Below are 19032 nucleotides of genomic sequence, written 5' to 3'. Positions count from 1 at the left end.
ACAGAGAGGCCCCCCACCCCGGATCACACGGAGAGGCCCCCCCACCCCGGATCACACGGAGAGGCCCCCCCACCCCGGATCACACGGAGAGGCCCCCCCACCCCGGATCACACGGAGAGGCCCCCCACCCCGGATCACACGGAGAGGCCCCCCACCCCGGATCACATGGAGAGGCCCCCCCACCCCGGATCACACGGAGAGGCCCCCCACCCCACGGATCACACGGAGAGGCCCCCCACCCCACGGATCACACGGAGAGGCCCCCAGAGGAGCTGTTGCTGTAGAGCCTGTTGGGAGGCACCCACAGCGTGCTCTCAGCTCCGAGGGCCGTGTGTGGTGAGGAGCAGAGAGTGAGGCCGCACGGCCCACGGAGGGGCTCCACGTGAGACCCCGGTGCTTGCCTCCCAGGGAGGGAACCGGGGTTGCCTTCTTGGATGTTTCATGTGCAATTTCTTAGAAAATCAAATTTTAGCCCAACTGAACCATCAGAGAGGTTTAGTCAGTTTTACCCATGGGGCATTTGTGTTGCATGTGTATAATTAGCTCAGCAGAGATTAAACAGGGCAGAAGACCAGACGCCCTTCCCCTCAAGGACACCACGTCCAGCAGAAACCAGCCATGTGGCTGCAGGGCGCTGGGCCTGTGCTGTGGCCCGTGTCTGTGTCCCTGGCTCCTTCTCGGGCCTACACTGGTCATCCGACTTCCCGTCAAGAGGGAAGTGTGGTCAGAAGAGCCGCTGTGCTGAGGGCTCCTTCCAGTGCCGCGGGCACACAGCAGACAGTGTTCTCAGCACTGGCGGAAGCCCGGTGCCGGTGGGTCAGTGGTGCCGTCTCTTCTGGCTGCAGGTGTGTTTCCTGTGGCTGCTAGGGGGAAGGCTCTCGGCCTTTCTCTCTTCTCAAGGCCTTATCTCACCCCAGGCTCCAGCTTGGCACGTGGGCCACGTTGGAGGTCCCAGCTGTAAAGTGCAGCAGTCCCCCTTTTCCCCACTGGGCACACTGGCGGGGGCTCCTCCTGGACAGGGCTGGTGTAGAGTGTTTCCAGAACCCTCCCCCGCAGGTTGTCTCTAGTCCCTTTGTGTCTGAATGGACCCAGGGGGCCCGTGTTGTGGGCTTCACTCAGCTTGTTGCATCTTAGGCGGCTGGAACTCTCTCAGTGTCTCCCAAGTCCCTTACCTGGCCCTCTGAACTGCTTCCTCCTCTCTAGGACTAGAAGACCCCCCAGGCCCAAACTGGGGGCTCCTTGCCCCGGCCCTGTTGTTGTTGTTTAGTCAGTCAGTCGAGTCTGACTCTGTGACCCCACGGACTTCAGCACTCCAGGCTCCTCTGTCCTTCACTATCTCTGGGAGTTTGCTCATGCTGCTGTTCTTTGAATCGGTGATGCCATCCAGCTCCAGGCCTGGAATCAGCCGTGGAGAACGAATGGTCTTAGGCACCAAGATCTGGGCCTTGCTGGCCGGCAGCGCGGAACCATGCGGGTCCTGGCAGGCGTGTGCAGACCTTGCCCCGGGTGCTCTCCGCTGTCCGCTGCCCCCTGCATGTGTGCTGATGTGTCTGACTTGGATTCTGGGCTTGTGGTTATTTTGGGTTAAGAAATATTTTTCCCAAGGGGATACGTTGGGAAGGCCCAAGGGATTGGAAATACTTTCTGCACACAAGCAGCGCCTGCCCCCCGAGGTTCATCACCATGCAGGCCTTTGCTTCAGGTGAGAGGCATTTACTTAGCGCCTACTCTTGTCCAAGGACAGCCCTGGTGCTAGGAGCACAGCCAGGGTGGGCCCAGGTGCTGATGGAGGTCGGGGTGCGGTGCGAGGGCTCCCAGACGAGAGGCAGGAGGGTCCTTGGGGCCCCAGACCTCGCAAGCGGCTGCCGGCTGCTCCATGCCCAGTGCCGAGGGCGCTGCAGGACCTCTGCTCTCCCCGGAGAATCTCTTTGTCCTGGAAAGGAGAGGCAGGGATGAGCCAGCTTACTGCCTCGGAGCCCCTCTGATGCTGGAGTTTCCTGAGGAAGTGGGGGGTGGCAGGTTATAGGTGGAAAGTATTGGTCAGCATTGTGGTCAGCAGAGAAGGAAGCTGAATCCAGAACAGGAACCAAGACACAGCATGCTGTTTTTGCCCACACAGTCCCCCACCGGCCAGAGCAGGGGTCTGGCCTACAGCGTGCCTACAGAGGCGGTAGGGGGCAGTGCAAGGGGTCCTGGCTGCCTGCCACCATGTGCCGCACACACGGGCCCGGCCCCGTCACCCCCTTGCACTGCCCCCTACCGCCTCTCCCCGCTCTAGAAGGAACAGCGTCACGCTTTGTGGGAAAAGCACATAGAAGGCCCAGTTCACGGGGCCCAGCTGGTAGGCTGGGGGCACCTGGGGTGCAGAACAAGGGGCACCCAGGCTGTTAGTGGGGGTCCAGCTGGGGGCCTCCAGGGCCTGGCCACTCAGGGGCTGGTCCTGATGCCTGAGAATTCTGGTCCTCCCAGGTTCGCTTTCTGCATACGGGGTGGAAGTGAAATCCCTGCAGTTTGGAGCAAGGTTGGCCTGTATGTGATCCAGCCCCCTGCCTCCTGCTCAGAGTCTGTAAGGCAAGGGCAGGAGATGCGGGTCGGTCTGGTCCCGGTCACCAACCCCTCTTCTGTGTCTCTGGGCAGCGTGCCCACCACTGACACCCTGTCCTCTTGCAGCAGTCCTGTGTGAACTGTGGCCGCGAGGCCCTGAGCGAGTGCACCGGCTGCCACAAGGTCAACTACTGCTCCACCTTCTGCCAGCGCAAGGTAGGCCCCGCCCCCGCCCCGCCTTCGGCACAAGCTAGGCCCCGCCCCCGCCCCGCCTTCGGCACAAGCTAGGCCCCACCCCCGCCCCCGCTCCGCCTGCCGGCGCAAGGTAGGCCCCGCCCCCGCCCCCGCTCCGCCTGCCGGCGCAAGGTAGGCCCCGCCCCCACTCCCCTGCCTGCGCAAAGCTAGGCCCCGCCCCGCCCCCCGCGGTGTCCCCGGGCCCCAGCAGGGCCCCCAGGCAGCCTCCTGTGCCGCGGGCTGTGGCCGTGGAAGCCGCTGCTCACCCGCTGCCCGGACCTCATCGCGGTCAGCATCCCCAGCCTGGCCGCCTGGTCACAGGTCCTGGCTGTGTGCGCGGTTGCACGCTGTGCTTCTGCTTCCATCCCTTGGCCTTTGACCCTAAGGAGACTGGAGAGAGGAGCACTTGCTGGCTTTCTGGCCCTTACTCAGAGTGCGAGGCCTAGCAGTGGGGTGGGGGCCTGTGGGGTTCGCCTCTCCTGGAAACTTTCCACAATGAGAAACAGTAACGTGATGGGTGGACACACAGTGACACATGTCGTCCTTTGTGTTGCCCGGGGCGCCCACAACTCCCGTCCTTAGATGCCCTCCAGCGAGAAGTGGGCAGGGATGACCCCCACGACCAGGGTGTGTGGGACCTTCCTCCTCTGCATCTTAGGGCTGCGTGGGGTGCTGAGGAGGTTGGCATAGCGTGGAGAGCATGTCCATGGCTCCCAGCTTGCTCCTGGGCCCTGCCTGTGTGTCGGGCTGGACACTTGGGGAAGAGACCCACGGGTTTGCTTCTCCCTGGTCTCACCAGTGGGCTGGGCACTGAGGACAGGGCGCCTGCTTGCCCGCTGTGTCTGGGGCTCTGCAGGGAGCTTGGGCTGCCAAGAGGAGCCAGCTTGTGATCCCAGAAGGCAGCTGACGGCTGGCGTCCCTGACTTTGAACCATCCCAGGAAGATTCGTGGGTTTATTTCTTGACGCAGTCATTTTAGCTAGATGCCACCTTGACTACAGCAGCCGCACTCTTACTGAGCTGGGCACTTAGGTCTTGGGTATAACCTTCTAGACGAAGACTCCCCTTCTCCGCTGACCGTGTTAGATTCGTCCCCTTGCAACACGCTGCCCTCATAAAGGCATGGGCTTTGGAGTACAGTGAATTTCAGAAACGCTGATTCTCACGTGCAATCCAAAATGAACACTCGGTAGGACCCGCACTCCTTGTGATAAACGCTGGTGCTGGCAGTGAGGCTTCCGGCCCGCGCTCTGCGCCCTGAGACCTGGGGGTGCTCGGTGCCGCCTCCCTTCCTATGAGTGGGACCGGCCGTGAGCTGTGCTGCTCTTACGTGCAGACTCCATTTCTTTTCCAAATCCCATTTGGGGGGGGTGGGTGGGTGTGTTTTATGCCTTCACTGAGGGAGGCAGGATTCACAGACCGTAAACTCCACCAAGTTTAAGCGCACAGTTCAACGATTCACAGTTAAGTCTGCCATTGTGAAAACATCACAGCTCAGTTTTAGGACCTCCCATCACCCCCAAAAGCCCCCTCAGGCCGACGCTTCCGGGCACTGGCGACCAGGAGCCTCTCCCTCCATCGCTCACCCGCTCTGTACACTGGCCACAGCAGACTCGTGCTGCGTGTGATCTCCTGCGTCCAGCTCCCCCGACCAGCTTTCAGGTCCACCCTGTGGGCCCGGGTAGTCTGCCCGGTGTGGCTGGACCTCGCCTGTTTTCCAGCCATCACCTGAGGGACGTCTGGACAGCCCCCACTGGGTGAGTGTCGGTGGACACTCAGGAGGGACTCGCCGGAGGGCAGGTGCTTGTCTCGGCTGCATTCACATGTACATTTTAGGCAGACTTGTGTGTGACTCTGTTAGGAACTCAGCTTGGCCAGCAGCGAGTCCGCCCCACCTGCAGCGCTCACTCGTGCCCTCTGGTTGTAGCCCTGCCACTGGGTGTGGCAGGCCAGTGGGTTTAGTTTGCGTCTCCCTGATGACTGATGACGTTGAGCAACTTTCTGTGTGCTTACTGGGTAGTTGGATATCCTTTGGCCAGAAATGTCTATTCAAATCTTTTGCTCATTTTAAAATGGGATTATTCCTCTCCTTATCAAGTGTGGCAACGTCTATGTGCAGTCTGGATACAAATTTGAAGCCCAGCTTTTAAAAATTTTTTATTCTTTATTTTTGGCCATGCCGTGCAGCTTATGGGATCTTAGTTCCCCAACCAGGGATTGAACCCGTGTACCCTGCAGTGGAAGTGTGGAGTCCTAACCACTGAATGGCCAGGGAAGTCCCAAGAAGCCCAGTTTATTAAAAATGTTTTAATGGAGACCACGCTGTTGGTGTGGCATCTCAGAAAGTTGGCCTGACTCAAGGTCAGGGAAATCTGTTTTTTCCTAAAACATTTATAATTTTAAGTCTTGAATTTTTATTTTCTTTAATTCATTATTATTTTGGGGACTGCACCACACACACAGCTTGGTGCATCCCAGTCCCTCCACCAAGCGCTGAGCCCTGGCCAGATCCTAACCTCTGCACCATCAGGAACTCCCTGTTTTTAGATCTATGATCCATCTTGAGTTAATTTTTATGTATGGTGTGAAACATTGTGGGGCCATGCCCGTGGGGCCACCCAAGACGGGCGGGTCATGGTGGAGAGGTCTGACAGAATGTGGTCCACTGGAAAAGGGAATGGCAAACCACTTCAGTATTCTTGCCTTGAGAACCCCATGAACAATATGAAAAGGCAAAATGATAGGGTACTGAAACAGGAACTCCCCAGGTCAGTAGGTGCCCAATATGCTACTGGAGATCAGTGGAGAAATAACTCCAGAAAGAATGAAGGGATGGAGCCAAAGCAAAAAGAATACCCAGCTGTGGATGTGACTGGTGATAGAAGCAAGGCCCGATGCTGTAAAGAGCAATATTGCATAGGAACCTGGAATGTCAGGTCCATGAATCAGGGCAAATTGGAAGTGGTCAAACAGGAGATGGCAAGAGTGAATGTCGACATTCTACTTATCAGCGAACTGAAATGGACTGGAATGGGTGAATTTAACTCAGATGACCATTATATCTACTACTGCGGGCAGGAATCCCTCAGAAGAAATGGAGCAGCCGTCATGGTCAACAAAAGAGTTCGAAATGCAGTACTTGGATGCAATCTCAAAAACGACAGAATGATCTCCATTCGTTTCCAAGGCAAACCATTCAATATCACAGTAATCCAAGTCTATGCCCCAACCAGTAATGCTGAAGAAGCTGAAGTTGAACGGTTCTATGAAGACCTACAAGACCTTTTAGAACTAACACCCAAAAAAGATGTCCTTTTCATTATAGGGGACTTGAATGCAAAAGTAGGAAGTCAGGAAACACCTGGAGGAACAGGCAAATTTGGCCTTGGAGTACAGAATGAAGCAGGGCAAAGGCTAATAGAATTTTACCAAGAGAATGCACTGATCATAGCAAACACCCTCTTCCAACAACACAAGAGAAGACTCTATACATGGCCATCACCAGATGGACAACACCAAAATCAGATTGATTATATTCTTTGCAGCCAAAGATGGAGAAACTCTATACAGTCAGCAAAAACAAGACTGGGAGCTGACTGTGGCTCAGATCATGAGCTCCTTATTGCCAAATTCAGACTTAAATTGAAGAAAGTAGGGAAAACCACTAGACCATTCAGGTATGACCTAAATCAAATCCCTTATGATTATACAGGGGAAGTGAGAAATAGATTTAAGGGCCTAGATCTGATAGATAGAGTGCCTGATGAGCTATGGAATGAGGTTCCTGACATTGTACAGGAGACAGGGATCAAGACCATCCCCATAGAACAGAAATGCAAAAAAGCAAAATGGCTGTCTGGGGAGGACTTATAAATAGCTGTGAAAAGAAGAGAAGCGAAAAGCAAAGGAGAAAAGGGAAGATATAAGCATCTGAATGCAGAGTTCCAAAGAATAGCAAGAAGAGATAAGAAAGCCTTCATCAGTGATCAATGCAAAGAAATAGAGGAAAACAACAAAATGGGAAAGACTAGAGATCTCTTCAAGAAAATTAGAGATACCAAGGGAACATTTCATGCAAAATGGGCTCGATAAAGGACAGAAATGTTATGGACCTAACAGAAGCAGAAGATATTAAGAAGAGGTGGCAAGAATACACAGAAAAACTGTACAAAAAAGATCTTCACGACCCAGGTAATCACGATGGTGTGATCACTCACCTAGAGCCAGACATCCTGGAATGTGAAGTCAAGTGGGCCTTAGAAAGCATCACTACGAACAAAGCTAGTGGAGGTGATGGAATTCCCGTTGAGCTATTTCAAGTCCTGAAAGATGATGCTGTGAAAGTGCTGCATTCAATACGCCAGCAAATTTGGAAAACTCAGCAGTGGCCACAGGACTGGAAAAGGTCAGTTTTCATTCCAATCCCAAAGAAAGGCAATGCCAAAGAATGCTCAAACTACCGCACAATTGCACTCATCTCACATGCTAGTAAAGTAATGCTCAAAATTCTCCAAGCCAGGCTTCAGCAATACGTGAACGGTGAACTTCCAGATGTTCAAGCTGGTTTTAGAAAAGGCAGAGGAACCAGAGATCAAATTGCCAACATCTGCTGGATCATGGAAAAAGCAAGAGAGTTCCAGAAAAACATCTATTTCTGCTGTATTGACTATGCCAAAGCCTGTGACTGTATGGATCACAATAAACTGTGGAAAATTCTGCAAGAGATGGAAATACCAGACCACCTGACCTGCCTCTTGAGAAATTTGTATGCAGGTCAGGAAGCAACAGTTAGAACTGTACATGGAACAACAGACTGGTTCCAAATAGGAAAAGGAGTACGTCAAGGCTGTATATTGTCACCCTGCTCATTTAACTTCTATGCAGAGTACATTGTGAGAAATGCTGGGCTGGAAGAAGCACAAGCTGGAATGAAGATTGCCGGGAGAAATATCAATAACCTCAGAGATGCAGATGACACCACCCTTATGGCAGAAAGTGAAGAGGAACTCAAAAGCCTCTTGATGAAGGTGAAAGAGGAGAGTGAAAAAGTTGGCTTAAAGCTCAACATTCAGAAAACAAAGATCATGACATCTGGTCCCATCACTTCATGGGAAATAGATGGGGAAACAGTGGAAACAGTGTCAGACTTTATTTTTTTGGGCTCCAAAATCACTGCAGATGGTGACTGCAGCCATGAAAGTAAAAGACTCTTACTCCTTGGAAGGAAAGTTATGGCCAACCTAGATAGCATATTCAAAAGCAGAGACATTACTTTGCCAACGAAGGTCCATCTAGTCAAGGCTATGATCTTTCCTGTGGTCATGTATGGATGTGAGAGTTGGACTGTGAAGAAAGCTGAGCGCCGAAGAATTGATGCTTTTGAACTGTGGTGTTGGAGAAGACTCTTGAGAGTCCCTTGGACTGCAAGGAGATCCAACCAGTCCATTCTGAAGGAGATTGGCCCTGGGATTTCTTTGGAAGGAATGATGCTAAAGCTGAAACTCCAGTACTTTGCCACCTCATGCGCAGAGTTGACTCATTGGAAAAGACTCTGATGCTGGGAGGGATTGGGGGCAGGGGAAGGGGACGACAGAGGATGAGATGGCTGGATGGCATCACTGACTCGATGGACGTGAGTCTGAGTGAACTCTGGGAGTTGGCGATGGACAGGGAGGCCTGGCGTGCTGCAATTCATGGGGTCGCGAAGAATCGGACACGACTGAGCAACTGAAGTGAACTGAAACATTGTGGACGTGAGCACAACACAAGTTAAGTTTTATGTACTATATGGATCTACATAGTCAGGTAATTTTCAAATTAAAAATTTATTCGAGTCTGAAAAACAGCAAATGCTGAAGAAGATGTGGAGAAAATGGAACCCTCCTGCACTGTTGGTGGGAATGTAAACTGGTCTAGCACAGTGGAAAACAGTATGAGGTTTCCTTAATTTAATAAAATTAGAGTTACTGTATGACCCAGCAATCCTGGACATATATTCAGACAAAATTCTAATTTGAAAAGATAAATGTACCTAGTGTTCACAGCACCAGTATCTACAGTAGCCAAGACATGGAAGCAACCTAAGTGTCCATCAGCAGAGAAACGGATGAAGTTGCGGTGCACACAGTGGGGTATCACTCAGCCATAAGAAGGGGATGAAGCCGCTTGCAGCAAGATGGGCGAACCTAGAGCTTTGCACGTGAGGTGACGTAGGTCGGAAAAAGACGAATATCATATCACTCATGTGGACTCTAAACAATGATCCAGATGATACTAAAAATGATACTAAAAAAGTATACAGATACTTACTTACAACACAGAAACAGGCTCACAGACACCAGGACAGACTTGTGGTCGCCGAGGAGGGTGGGGCAAGGGGGGTGACTGGGAGTTTGCAATTAGCAAAGTGAGGATGGGTGAAGAAAGAAGGCCCCACTGTACACAACAGGGGCTGTATTCAGCGTCCTGTGGTAGACCATGATGGGGAAGAATACGCCAAAAAAATACGTGTTTAACAATCACTGCTGTACGGCAGAAATGAACATTGTAAATCAACTATACTTCACAAACTTTCGTCTATTCTTTTGATACGCAGCCAGACCTTGTTTTTCTGCACTTGTCAGGTAACTGTGTTTACAAATGGAGGGTCTGTGGCCTCCGTGCAGCGACAGGGCACGGTCAGCGTTCTTAGGAGTAGAGTGGCCTTTGCGTTAGGTCCATGGACACTGAACAGACCGCAGTGCAGCGCAGCCCAAGCAAGCCTGGGATGGCTGAGCCCAGGTGACTGGCTCAGTTGTGACGTTTGCTTTATTCTGGAGGTGAACCTGCGCGCTCTCCCAGTATGCCTGTAATGATTTGAAATTTCACCTTTTTATTGTAAAAATAAGGCACACTCATTGTAGCCAATACGGAAGCAGAGGACAGCACGGAGGCAGGCAAGCAGAGCCTGCTCCCGGGGTCACCCTGGCCTCTGCTCCTCCACGCGTGTGTGACGCTCGTTCACGTCTTGTGTTTCACTGAACCCTAGCCTCTCGTGTGTTTGGGGTCCACGTCTCCACTAACCACACCCCGTCAGGCCCTCGGAGCCTGTGAGCGGCGGCAGCCTCTCCTATCCTGACGGCAGGTGTGGGCCGTCTTCCCCAACCTCCTGGGGGGCCCGGTCACCCAGCCCCTCTGTGGATACGCTTAGTGTTCTCACTTGGGCGATGATCAATAACACGGTGGGCAGCGACGTCAGATACAAGTATTTCTCTGCAGGTGTGATTGTGTTTGCTTGATCCCAGGGAGGAAGCCGCCAGATCAGAGTGTGGACGTGTTTCCAGGGTTGTCCAGGCTGTCTGCCTCTGAGCGCGTTCCTTAAACAGGGTTGTCGAGGCTGGGCGCCCCTGCCCAGGAAGGCTGGCTGCTCAGCACGTGCAGGACTGCGGCCTCGGGGGGCGGCCGCTCCCGGAACCGTGACTCGGCCTGTGCTTCCTTGCAGGACTGGAAGGACCACCAGCACATGTGTGGTCAGCCTGCAGCTGTCACTGTCCAGGGGGACGACGTCCACGTCGGCGAGGGCGTGATCGAGAAGGTCACCGTGTGAGGGCCCGTGGGGCCTCTGCGGCCAGGAAGGACCCTGGAGGACAGGGGACTCTGAGGACAAGGAGGAACTTGCTGGCCAAGTTACGAGTGGACGTTGGGCGACCGGTGCCCTCAGCAGCACGCTCCCGCTGTCGAACTCCGGGGGCGGGCGCTGGCCCCTCCGTGGCTGCTGGTGGACACGGCCTGGGCCCCGATGCTCGTGGTGCTTTTTTTAATCCCTTGGATCATGAGCGTCCAGTCTTCCCTACGGGTGTGTCGTGTTCTGTAACACGCGTGTACATATATGTGTCTTGTCAATAAAGTCGACACCCCTGGCCCACCCGGACAGGTGACGCCAGTCCTGACCTCCCCAGGGCGCTGTTCTTGGTGCAGCTCAGAAGCCTTGAACAGAAGGGGCCCCGCCCGGCAGGGGTCCCAGAGCCACCGGCCAGGAAGGCTAAGCCCCACTGTCCAGGCTCGGGGGAGACAAGGCGCCCTGGCCTGCCACCCTCCTCTGCAAGGGTGCACCGGGCCACTGGGCACCTGCCCAGCACGGCTGCTGCCCAAACCCAACAGTGCCACCCAGCACGGCAGCAGCCTGGGGCCTGGTCCCCACGCCTCCCCAAGCCCGCCTGTGCCCAGTGCCAGTTCTGGGGGAGCCCTGGGTCTGCAGCGCCCCCCCTTCTGTGCACTGAGGAGATAGGGGCTCTGCCCCAGTCACAGACTCTGACCCCGATGCTTGCCCCCTGGTCGATTCTTCCACGTTCATCTCCCAGCTCCTGTTTCCAGAAGGTTCTTCTCAGTCCATAGCACATGGCCTTTGGGGATGCCACTGGTTCCGGGTGAGCCCGGGGGTGGCCGGAGGCCTGAGGGAGGGGGCTGTGAGCCCAGGAGCCCCAGGGCCTGTCCCCACGCCCAGCCTGGCTGCAGGTGATGGAGGGCCCTGCCCCCAGAAGCCTCTGCCGGCGCTCTGCTTGGCCTCCACAGGCTAAGTGGGTTTATTCGGGTTTTATTTAACTGGTCTTCACTCCTCTCCACTGTCTCAGGGAAGGCCAGCCCCGCCTCCTGGGGTTTGGAGAGCTAAGAGGGCTGGGGAGGCATGTCAGCCTCGGCAGGAGGGGCTGGGGATGGCTGCACCCCTGGAAGGAGTCCCCCCAAACATGAAAAGGCTAAAGCGGCAACTGAGGTGGGCATGAAGCCCACAGGCAAAGGGTGCCAGGTCCTTCCCTTGTGTCCAGCTCTGGCCAGGGGCCCCCTTCAAGCAGTGCAGCGGTCTCTGGACCAGGCCCTGCAGGGAGGCCGTCCTGGGCAAGGGTTTCCTAGGATAGGGGCAGCTTCTCCTCAGGACGGAAGCCTTGGGACTATGTGTTTTGGGGGCACTTTCCAAAATGTATGGTTTCTGAGCCTGTGAAGCTGTCTCTGGGTCGTGCTGGACATCAGGAGGTTTCCAGAAACTCCACGACACCAAGCGTGGGTTGCACCCTCACTTCCATGTCAGCACTTCTGACAGCATCGCCTTCTGACCGCGCCTCCTGCCAACCGCAGCCCCCAGGGACAGGGCAGGCTCGGCATCTGGCAGCACAGCGCAGCAGCCATCAGGATGCTGGTCCTCTACTGAGGTGTGGAGACGCGTGGCATCAGTGGGCCTGCCCAGTGCTGGGACCCTCGAGGCACCTGCTGGGGCCCCGGGTCAGCCAGACTCCGGCACCTGCACCCAAGCCCACTGTGCCCCTCCCCTGCCCAGCTTGCCCTCCATTTCCAGCTTGTCCCCCTCTTGGGAGTCTGTGCACAGGGCCAGCGGGGATGGCCCAGGGACAGCAGCAGGCTCCAGCGCATCCACGTCCCCGCCCCCACGAGAGGTGCACTTGCTGGCCTGGCCTATCAGGGACGCGGTCACCCTGTCCCCAGTACAGATGAGAAGGGTGCAGAGATGGGGACGTGGCCTCTCTCCACGCAGACACTGGGGGGTGGGCAGAGCAGCTGGTGTCCACACTGGGTGTGGCTGCTGCCAGCGGAGATCCTCTTGGCAACAGCAGAAACTAGCTCTGACCACCGGAAGTGACCACAGAAGGCCCAACAGGTACACGGCAGAGATGGGCTTCAGGGCACAGGTGTGGCATGTGGACCTGCGGGATGTGGAGCCAGGCGGCAGGGCCAGTGGCCACAGTCAGGGCCCCTGCTCCAGTCCCGACCCTGAGTCTGACCCTAACCCTGCTGTCAGCCCAGTGGGTCCCTCCCTGGTCTTCGCTTCAAGTCTGAGGTTCTCAGAGGGATCATCAGCCTAGCTCTGGAGCAGGCATCCTGCCCAGTCTCGGTTGTACCATCTGGGGCCCTCCCTGGGCACTGGGGCTCCCCTGGGTTTGGGGGACCCTCCCTGGGCACTGGGGTTCCCCCTGGGTTTGGGGGACCTTCCCTGGGCACTGGGGCTCCCCCTGGAAGAGACCCAGGGTAAGTGCTGTGGCCATCCTCTTGTTTCAAAGGGGCGGAGCTGCTGGAGGCTGGAGCAGCCCCAGGGTCAGGGTCCCGCCCAGGGCCCTTTCCCTCTGTGTCAGCCCCTGTGGTACAGGCACACAGCATCCTGCATGGGCCCCCCGTTCCTCAGTGCTCGGCTCCCTGAGGGCAAGTCTCTCCCAGGGTGATATGGACAGACTGGTCCTGCAGGTGGTCAGGGGAGGCTTCTTGGAGGAGGTGGCAGCTGAGCCCTTGAGGAGGAAAGGGTGCTCACCACAGAGGGGACGGCGGCCCCCCTCTTCATGGAATAGTTTAACATCCTGAGGTTGGGCCTGACGCTGTCACCTCACAGCCCACAGGAGCTCCTTCCAGAGAAGGACTTGGCACCCAGTTGTGGCCAGCTCGGTGGTCAGTGTCCCTGACCAGAGCGCTCAGCCACAGCACTGGGGAGCAGCGTGGCGCCCACGACGGGGGACTGAGAGAGCCCAGGTGAAGTCCAAGAGGGGCTGCCTCAGGTTACGGGGGTCACGCTGTGGCGGGGGGCGGGCGAGTAGCTAGCTGCTCTGGCCCTGGTCCTGGCCACGTGGCAGAGGATGGCTGAGCGCCTTGCGGGTGTGTGCTTGGCCCTCCCTGAGCCCACCCAGCCCCCTGGCCCCTCTCCTGGGCTTCGGGCATCGGGTGGCAGGCAGGGAGCTGCGTTCTGACCTTGAGGGGGCTGCCAAAGTGGGGGCAGGGCTGGTGCCACTGGCTGGGGAGCAGAGTCGGGTGGAGTGTGTGGGGGAGGGTGTGAGCCCAGGCAACCTTCCGAGGTCACGGGCGCCCCTGTTCCCCGGCATGCACCTCCCTGACGCCCCACTGCTCAGCCCAGGGCTCAGCCAGGACCTTCCTCGAAGGAAGGAAAGGGTTAACTGACCAGATGGGGCCAGTGGGGATGCCTCCTCCTCGCCCCCCAAAGCCTTCCCAGCAGGTGACCCGGGACCTGTTTAATAACTCCTACAAAGCCCCAGGCGAGGCGGGTCCCCGCCAGGGGAGGCGGCGCCGGCGCTCGGTCAGCAGCAGAGGCGCAGAGCCTTGCGAAAGACGGTGCGGAACTCGGCATTGAAGATGGTGTAGATGACGGGGTTGAGGGCGCTGTTGACGTATCCCAGCCAGGTGACCGCGCTGACCAGCCGCGGGGACACGGCGCACGCGGGACACAGCGCCCGCGTGATGTGCACCACGAAGAAGGGCGTCCAGCAGAGAAGGAAGGCCCCTGGGGGCGGGGCGGAGTCACCGCCACGCCTCCACCCTGGGCACCGCCCCCCTCCGCCGCGCCCCCGGGGCCTGTACCCACCGACCACCACCGGCAGGACCCTCATAGCTTTGCGCTCCCGGCCTGTGATCTTGGCACGTCTCCTGCGGGCCTGAGGCGGGGGTTCGGCCACAACGGCGTCCGGGGCGGGGTCGGCGTCCGGGGCCGGGCCGGAATCCGGGCCGGGGGCGGCGTCGGTGGCCTGGCTGGCGTCCGGCGCGGGCGGGCCGGGGCCGCTGGGCCGGCGGGGCGCACGGCCGTGCAGCTTGGCGCGGCGGGCTGCCTCCCAGCGCCGCAGGCCGCGGAACGTGGCCCAGTAGAGCATCAGCATGAGCGGGCAGGGCAGGAAGAAGGAACATACGGACGAGTAGACCACGTAGTCGCGGTCCTCCAGGCGGCACACGGAGGGGTCGCGGCCGCGCGCGTCGTTGAGGCCGCACAGCACGGGCGCCGCCACCGCCGCCGACAGCAGCCACGTGGCGCCGATGAGCAGCAGCTGCCGGCCGCCGCTGCTCTGGCGGTTGTAGCGCAGGGGCACGGCCACGGCCACGAACCTGAGGGGAGAGCGGTGAGGGCGGCGGGGCGGGGCGGCCCGACGGGGCGCGCCCACGGCCACGAACCCGCGGGGAGCGCGGTGAGGGCGGCGGGGCGGCTTACCTGTCCACGCTGATGGCGCACAGGTTGAATATGGAGGCCGTGCACAGCATGACGTCCATGGCCATGAGCGCGTCGCAGAGGCCCGGGCTCAGCAGCCACACGCCGCCCTGCACCTGAGCACGGGGAGGAGCCGCCGCAACAGTAGTCAGGGGACGCTGACCTTCCCCGGCCCCGCCCGCGAGATGTCTTCCTGACCCCCGCCGTTGCGGGCAGCGAGGGGGCTGAATAACAGAGGAGCCGCTCCGCGGGAAGCAGGGCGGTCCTCCCCTCCCCTCAGGCCGGGCGCCGAGAGACCTCCCATCCTTCCTGTTAGAACTGGGAAATGCCTTCGGATTGGAGGGGTGGTTTGGGGGCGTAGGCAACGGCTGGCGGTGATCCCTGATGCTCAGGGTCCGCGGGGCCCCTCCCTGCAGGTGGGGACCTTGCTGCCCTAGAGCGTGAGCCCAGCATCCACCCCCGTCTCCAGCAGACCGCGCAGTTGGCCTGTCTGCTGAAACTCTGTCTCTGGGACTCTGGACAGGTCATCCCACTCTCGTCCCCGCACGCCTGAAGTGAGGGCAACGGTAGCATGCACATCATTGTTAGGAAGTAGCAGCCTCGGCCCTCTGCCCAGCGCCCCCACCAAGGGCAAAGGAGCAGACAGCCGCCCCTTCTAAATCTCCTGCTGATTTGGGACGATTAGGAGCTTAAGAGCCGTCACTGTGACGTCTGTCTACAGCTCGGTTGGGGGGGCAGTAGGTCATGCCCGTCCCTGTCCTGCTGGCCTCTCTGCCCAGCCCTGCCTGGACTCACCCTCCACCTTAGAAAACCATGCCTCCCCTCCCCCCACAGCCCGGGACACCGCGTCCCCAACTCCGCCTAAGCAGCTTTTCTCTGCCCAAACTGCAGAGTGGACATGGCTGGCACCAAGGGGGATCCACCCGAGGGCCAGACCTGACCTGGGTGTGGTGGTTCCCGGACCCAGGTTCTGGCAAAGGGCCTTCCCCAGCCCGGGTGGGCGTCCCCTTCCTCCAGCCAGGCTCCCTGCCCTGCACCTCCCGGAAGCTGAGGGTCCCTCCTGCTGTGAGACACGTCAGCGCAGGAGTGAGGGTGCCCTGCCCGGGTCGTGCTCGTGTGTGCACGCGTGGCTCTGTGTGGCTGTGGCCTCGTGGGGTGACCTCTGTGTTTCTGCCCCAGGGGAGCCGGTGTGGGGTAAGCCTGCCTCTGCCAGTCCATCCAGCTGGCTCCCCCTGGGGGGACAGGAACCCAGCGGAGGGGGCTGGGTGGGGGTCTGGACTGCGAAAGCCGCCTGTTAGTGGGGTCTGTGCTTGAAGAACAGAAGCATCTCTTGGGTAACAGATAGAGAAAGCGAAGCGGAGAGAGGGACAGAGCGGGAGGGCGGACTGATCGCGGAGCGGACAGACGGACCGCGGGATGATGGGGGGTGGGGGAGCGAGGTTCAGAGGGAACCCGGCTCCGGTCGTCCTGGGAGCTGCACAGCGCCCAGCTCCAGGATCCTGAGAAGCCAAGCGGCGGGGTCAGGCTCGGTCCTCCGTGTGGCCAGGACAGGGGACCCGGAGCGGGCGAGGGTGCCCTTGAGGGGGCGACGCGGGCTCACCTCGGAGTAGACGAAGAGAGGCAGCACCAGCAGGGCGAGGAGCAGGTCGGCGGCCGCCAGACTCACGATGAAGTAGTTGGTGGGCGTCTGCAGGGACCGCTCGGCCGCCACGCTCATGCACACGAGCGAGTTCCCCGCAAGCACCGCGCCGATGAGCAGCACGCCCCCCACCAGCGCCGCCGCCGCCCCGGGGCCCCCGGCGCCGACGCCCGTGCCGGGCGCGCGCTCCTCCAGCAGCCCGTCCGCGTCTGCGGCGCTGCGGTTCCCCATGGCGCCCGGCCCGCGCGCCCCGCCGGGTGCTCAGCACCACGGACAGTCCCGGCCGCGCGCCGGAGCCCCGCCCCTAGGCCCGCCCAGCCGGGCCTTAGTCCCGCCCCGGCCGCCCGGCTCCGCGGACCCCAGGGCGCTCCAAGCTGCACCCAGTTTGGGCCCATCTTGGACTTCGACCCTAGGGCCGGGCAGATGGACAAACGCGCCGGCCCAGTGAAGGGATGTGATTGGCCGGGGCGGGTCCAGCATCGCTCTCTGCCACGCAGGGTTGCGGGACGACACGAGGGTCAGCGCCCAGAGAAACCCACAGGATGAAAGGGCGACCCAACCATCCCTCGAGACTTGCGGGCACTCACGCCAGTGCCACCAGGTCCAGCCTCAGAGACCCCCACGACCCTGCATGGGCCCAGGCTGGGCGTCCCCCTCCAGAGATGCTTCTGCAGACCCCCGAGGCAGTGATGGAGCCGCGTGGGGGGCATCCTTTCCAGGCTGCTTCCAACAGACGCCTGCACGGCCCAGCCCAGGCTCCCCCTCCGTCCCTCCAGGCGCACTCCTCTCTACACCCCCACCCGACCCGGCCTCTCTGCCCCTTTCATTTCCCCCCCGCAATGATTGCAGACCCCAACCTGGGCCCCTACCAGCCTGGACCACACTCAGTCACTCTCCAACCCACAGCCACTGCCTGACCCTTATCCTCCCCCAGCAGTTGGGTAGGCAACCCTGATCCTGGCTCCATCACCCTGAGCAAGCTGTGTGCCCCTCTGAGCCTGAAAAATGAGCTCACCCCACAAAGCCTAGAGAGGCTGTAAAAGGAGCCAAGGCCGCAAGAAGGCCACCGGGAGCTTAATCTTACCTGAGTCTCATCGTTCTCACAGAGAAGAGAAGCCCCACAGGAGAACCCTGTCAACCTGCACGCCCTACACGCAGGGAAGTTAAAGAGAAGACAAAGACCCTGAAGAGACATACTGTGATGATACCCACAAGGGGCAAAATCACAGGAGACCTGATAATGGTCTGAAGACCAGTAGGGAGACTCAGTGCTTATCAGAGGCTGGGCTGGCCTCAGCGTTGAGTCTCCCTCCTGGTCCTCAGACATCTGCCACCATTAAGGGTGAAAAGGCAGCCCAGGGACTTCCCTTGGTGGTCCAGTGGTTAAGAATCTGGCTTCCAGTGCAGGGAGGCAGGTTTGATCCCTGGTCAGGGAACTAGATCCCATATGCCTTGAGGCAACGAAGCCCACGAGCCGCAAGCCCCAACTAAGACCTGTCACAGCCAAATAAAAGAAATAAAAACAGGCATGTGATGCTAAGAAAATGGAAATCTGCATATAAAGAGAATATATTTTGTTTAAGAAGAGTGAAAAGGTAGCCCAGATTGGGGAAAGAAAATGATATAGCAGCAGTATGCTGTGTGCGCGCTCACAGTCCTGTCCGACTCTTTGTGGCCACATGGGCTGTAGCCCGCAGGCTCCTCTGTCCATGGGATTTCCTAGGCAAGAATACTGGAGCGCAGCACAGCAAAAACAAACAAACAAAAAATCACAATGACATGTCTTGCAGACAAAAATGGGGAGAAATGTCAGATGTGTAATTTAAAAATATTTCCTCCCAGACTGTAGAGGAATATTGTCTCTTCATTCTCCTAACAGTGTATTTGAGGTGTTTTTTTTTTTATCTGTAAGGTATGATCTGATGTGATTAATTGATTAATTTTTCTTGCCTGTGGATGTCTAGTTATCCCAGCACCACTTGTTGAAAAGACTTTTCTCTCCATGGAATTGCCTTTGAACTTTTGTCCATGAGCACTTGATCATATTTCTGTGGGGCTATTTCTTAACTCTCAGTTTCATTGTCCACATGTCTTTCAACAATAGTACAGTCTTGATTATTGTGACTTTATGGTAAGTCATGAAATCATGCAGTGTGGGTCCTCTAAATTTTATCCTTCACATAATTGTCTTGAGTATTCTAGTTCCTCTGTCTGTATGTATGAATTCTATTTTTAAAATATTTATTTATTTACTTGGGTGTACATGGTCTTAGTTGTGGCATATGGGACCTAGCTCCCTAACCAAGGATGGAACCCCAGGCCTCCTGCGTGGGAGTTCAGAGTCTTAGCCAGTAGACCACCAGGGATGTCCCTGTGTATATGAATTTTAGAATCAGCTTGTCCATATCTGCAAAAAAAGTCCTGTTGGGAATTTGATTGGGGGGAAATTGACATCTTAACAATATTATCTTCCAACTCATGAATATAGTACATCTCTCCATTTATTGAAATAGTCTTTGATTTCTTTCATCAGTAATTCTATGAAACTGTGTCTTTGAATAGCATTTCCCTGAAGTCATAGGGCATCTTTCGTGTGCTTCTTGGTCATGTGTACAACTTTTTTGGAAACCATTGCAAATCCAAGGCCATGAAGATTT

The 19032-nt window shown here is 57.6% G+C and overlaps 2 protein-coding genes across 6 annotated transcripts in view; one reads left to right on the top strand and one right to left on the bottom strand.

Annotated features, from left to right (window-relative positions):
- The window catches only part of DEAF1 (DEAF1 transcription factor), a 28556-nt gene extending 17851 nt beyond the window's left edge, over window positions 1–10705 (top strand). For 2 of the 5 annotated variants that reach the window (XM_055580437.1, XM_055580439.1), the window contains 2 exons: window positions 2671–2760; window positions 10258–10513. In XM_055580437.1, the coding sequence (XP_055436412.1) occupies window positions 2671–2760; window positions 10258–10362 (195 nt within the window). In that variant the 3' untranslated portion in view covers window positions 10363–10513. Of the gene's footprint in view, window positions 1–1605; window positions 1703–2670; window positions 2761–4385; window positions 5072–10257 lie in introns of those variants that run through there. The other 3 variants (XM_055580436.1, XM_055580440.1, XM_055580438.1) reach the window with 3 other exon arrangements.
- Window positions 10706–13840: 3135 nt separating this feature from the next.
- Window positions 13841–16606, bottom strand: DRD4 (dopamine receptor D4). Its single transcript, XM_055583264.1, has 4 exons — window positions 16337–16606; window positions 14740–14852; window positions 14125–14636; window positions 13841–14043 (listed from the first exon to the last, which is right to left on the bottom strand). Exons 1-4 carry the CDS (start codon window positions 16604–16606, stop codon window positions 13841–13843), a joined length of 1098 nt encoding a protein of 365 aa, XP_055439239.1.
- Window positions 16607–19032: the final 2426 nt, after the last annotated feature.

The sequence above is a fragment of the Bubalus kerabau genome, chromosome 5 (assembly GCF_029407905.1).
Source record: "Bubalus kerabau isolate K-KA32 ecotype Philippines breed swamp buffalo chromosome 5, PCC_UOA_SB_1v2, whole genome shotgun sequence".
In the NCBI taxonomy this organism is placed as follows: Eukaryota; Metazoa; Chordata; class Mammalia; order Artiodactyla; family Bovidae; genus Bubalus; species Bubalus kerabau.
Note: the sequence above shows the minus strand (reverse complement) of the source record. Positions and strands in the feature narration are given on the sequence as shown.

Excerpts from the sequence above, each read along its gene's own strand:
- DRD4 (XM_055583264.1), bottom strand. The coding sequence starts at position 16,606 with ATGGGGAACCGCAGCGCCGCAGACGCGGACGGGCTGCTGGAGGAGCGC. Across the intron at positions 14,853-16,336 it reads CTCTCTTCGTCTACTCCGAG|GTGCAGGGCGGCGTGTGGCT; the intron begins GTGAGCCCGCGT and ends CCCCGTGCTCAG. Across the intron at positions 14,044-14,124 it reads GGTCCTGCCGGTGGTGGTCG|GGGCCTTCCTTCTCTGCTGG; the intron begins GTGGGTACAGGC and ends CCCCGCCCCCAG.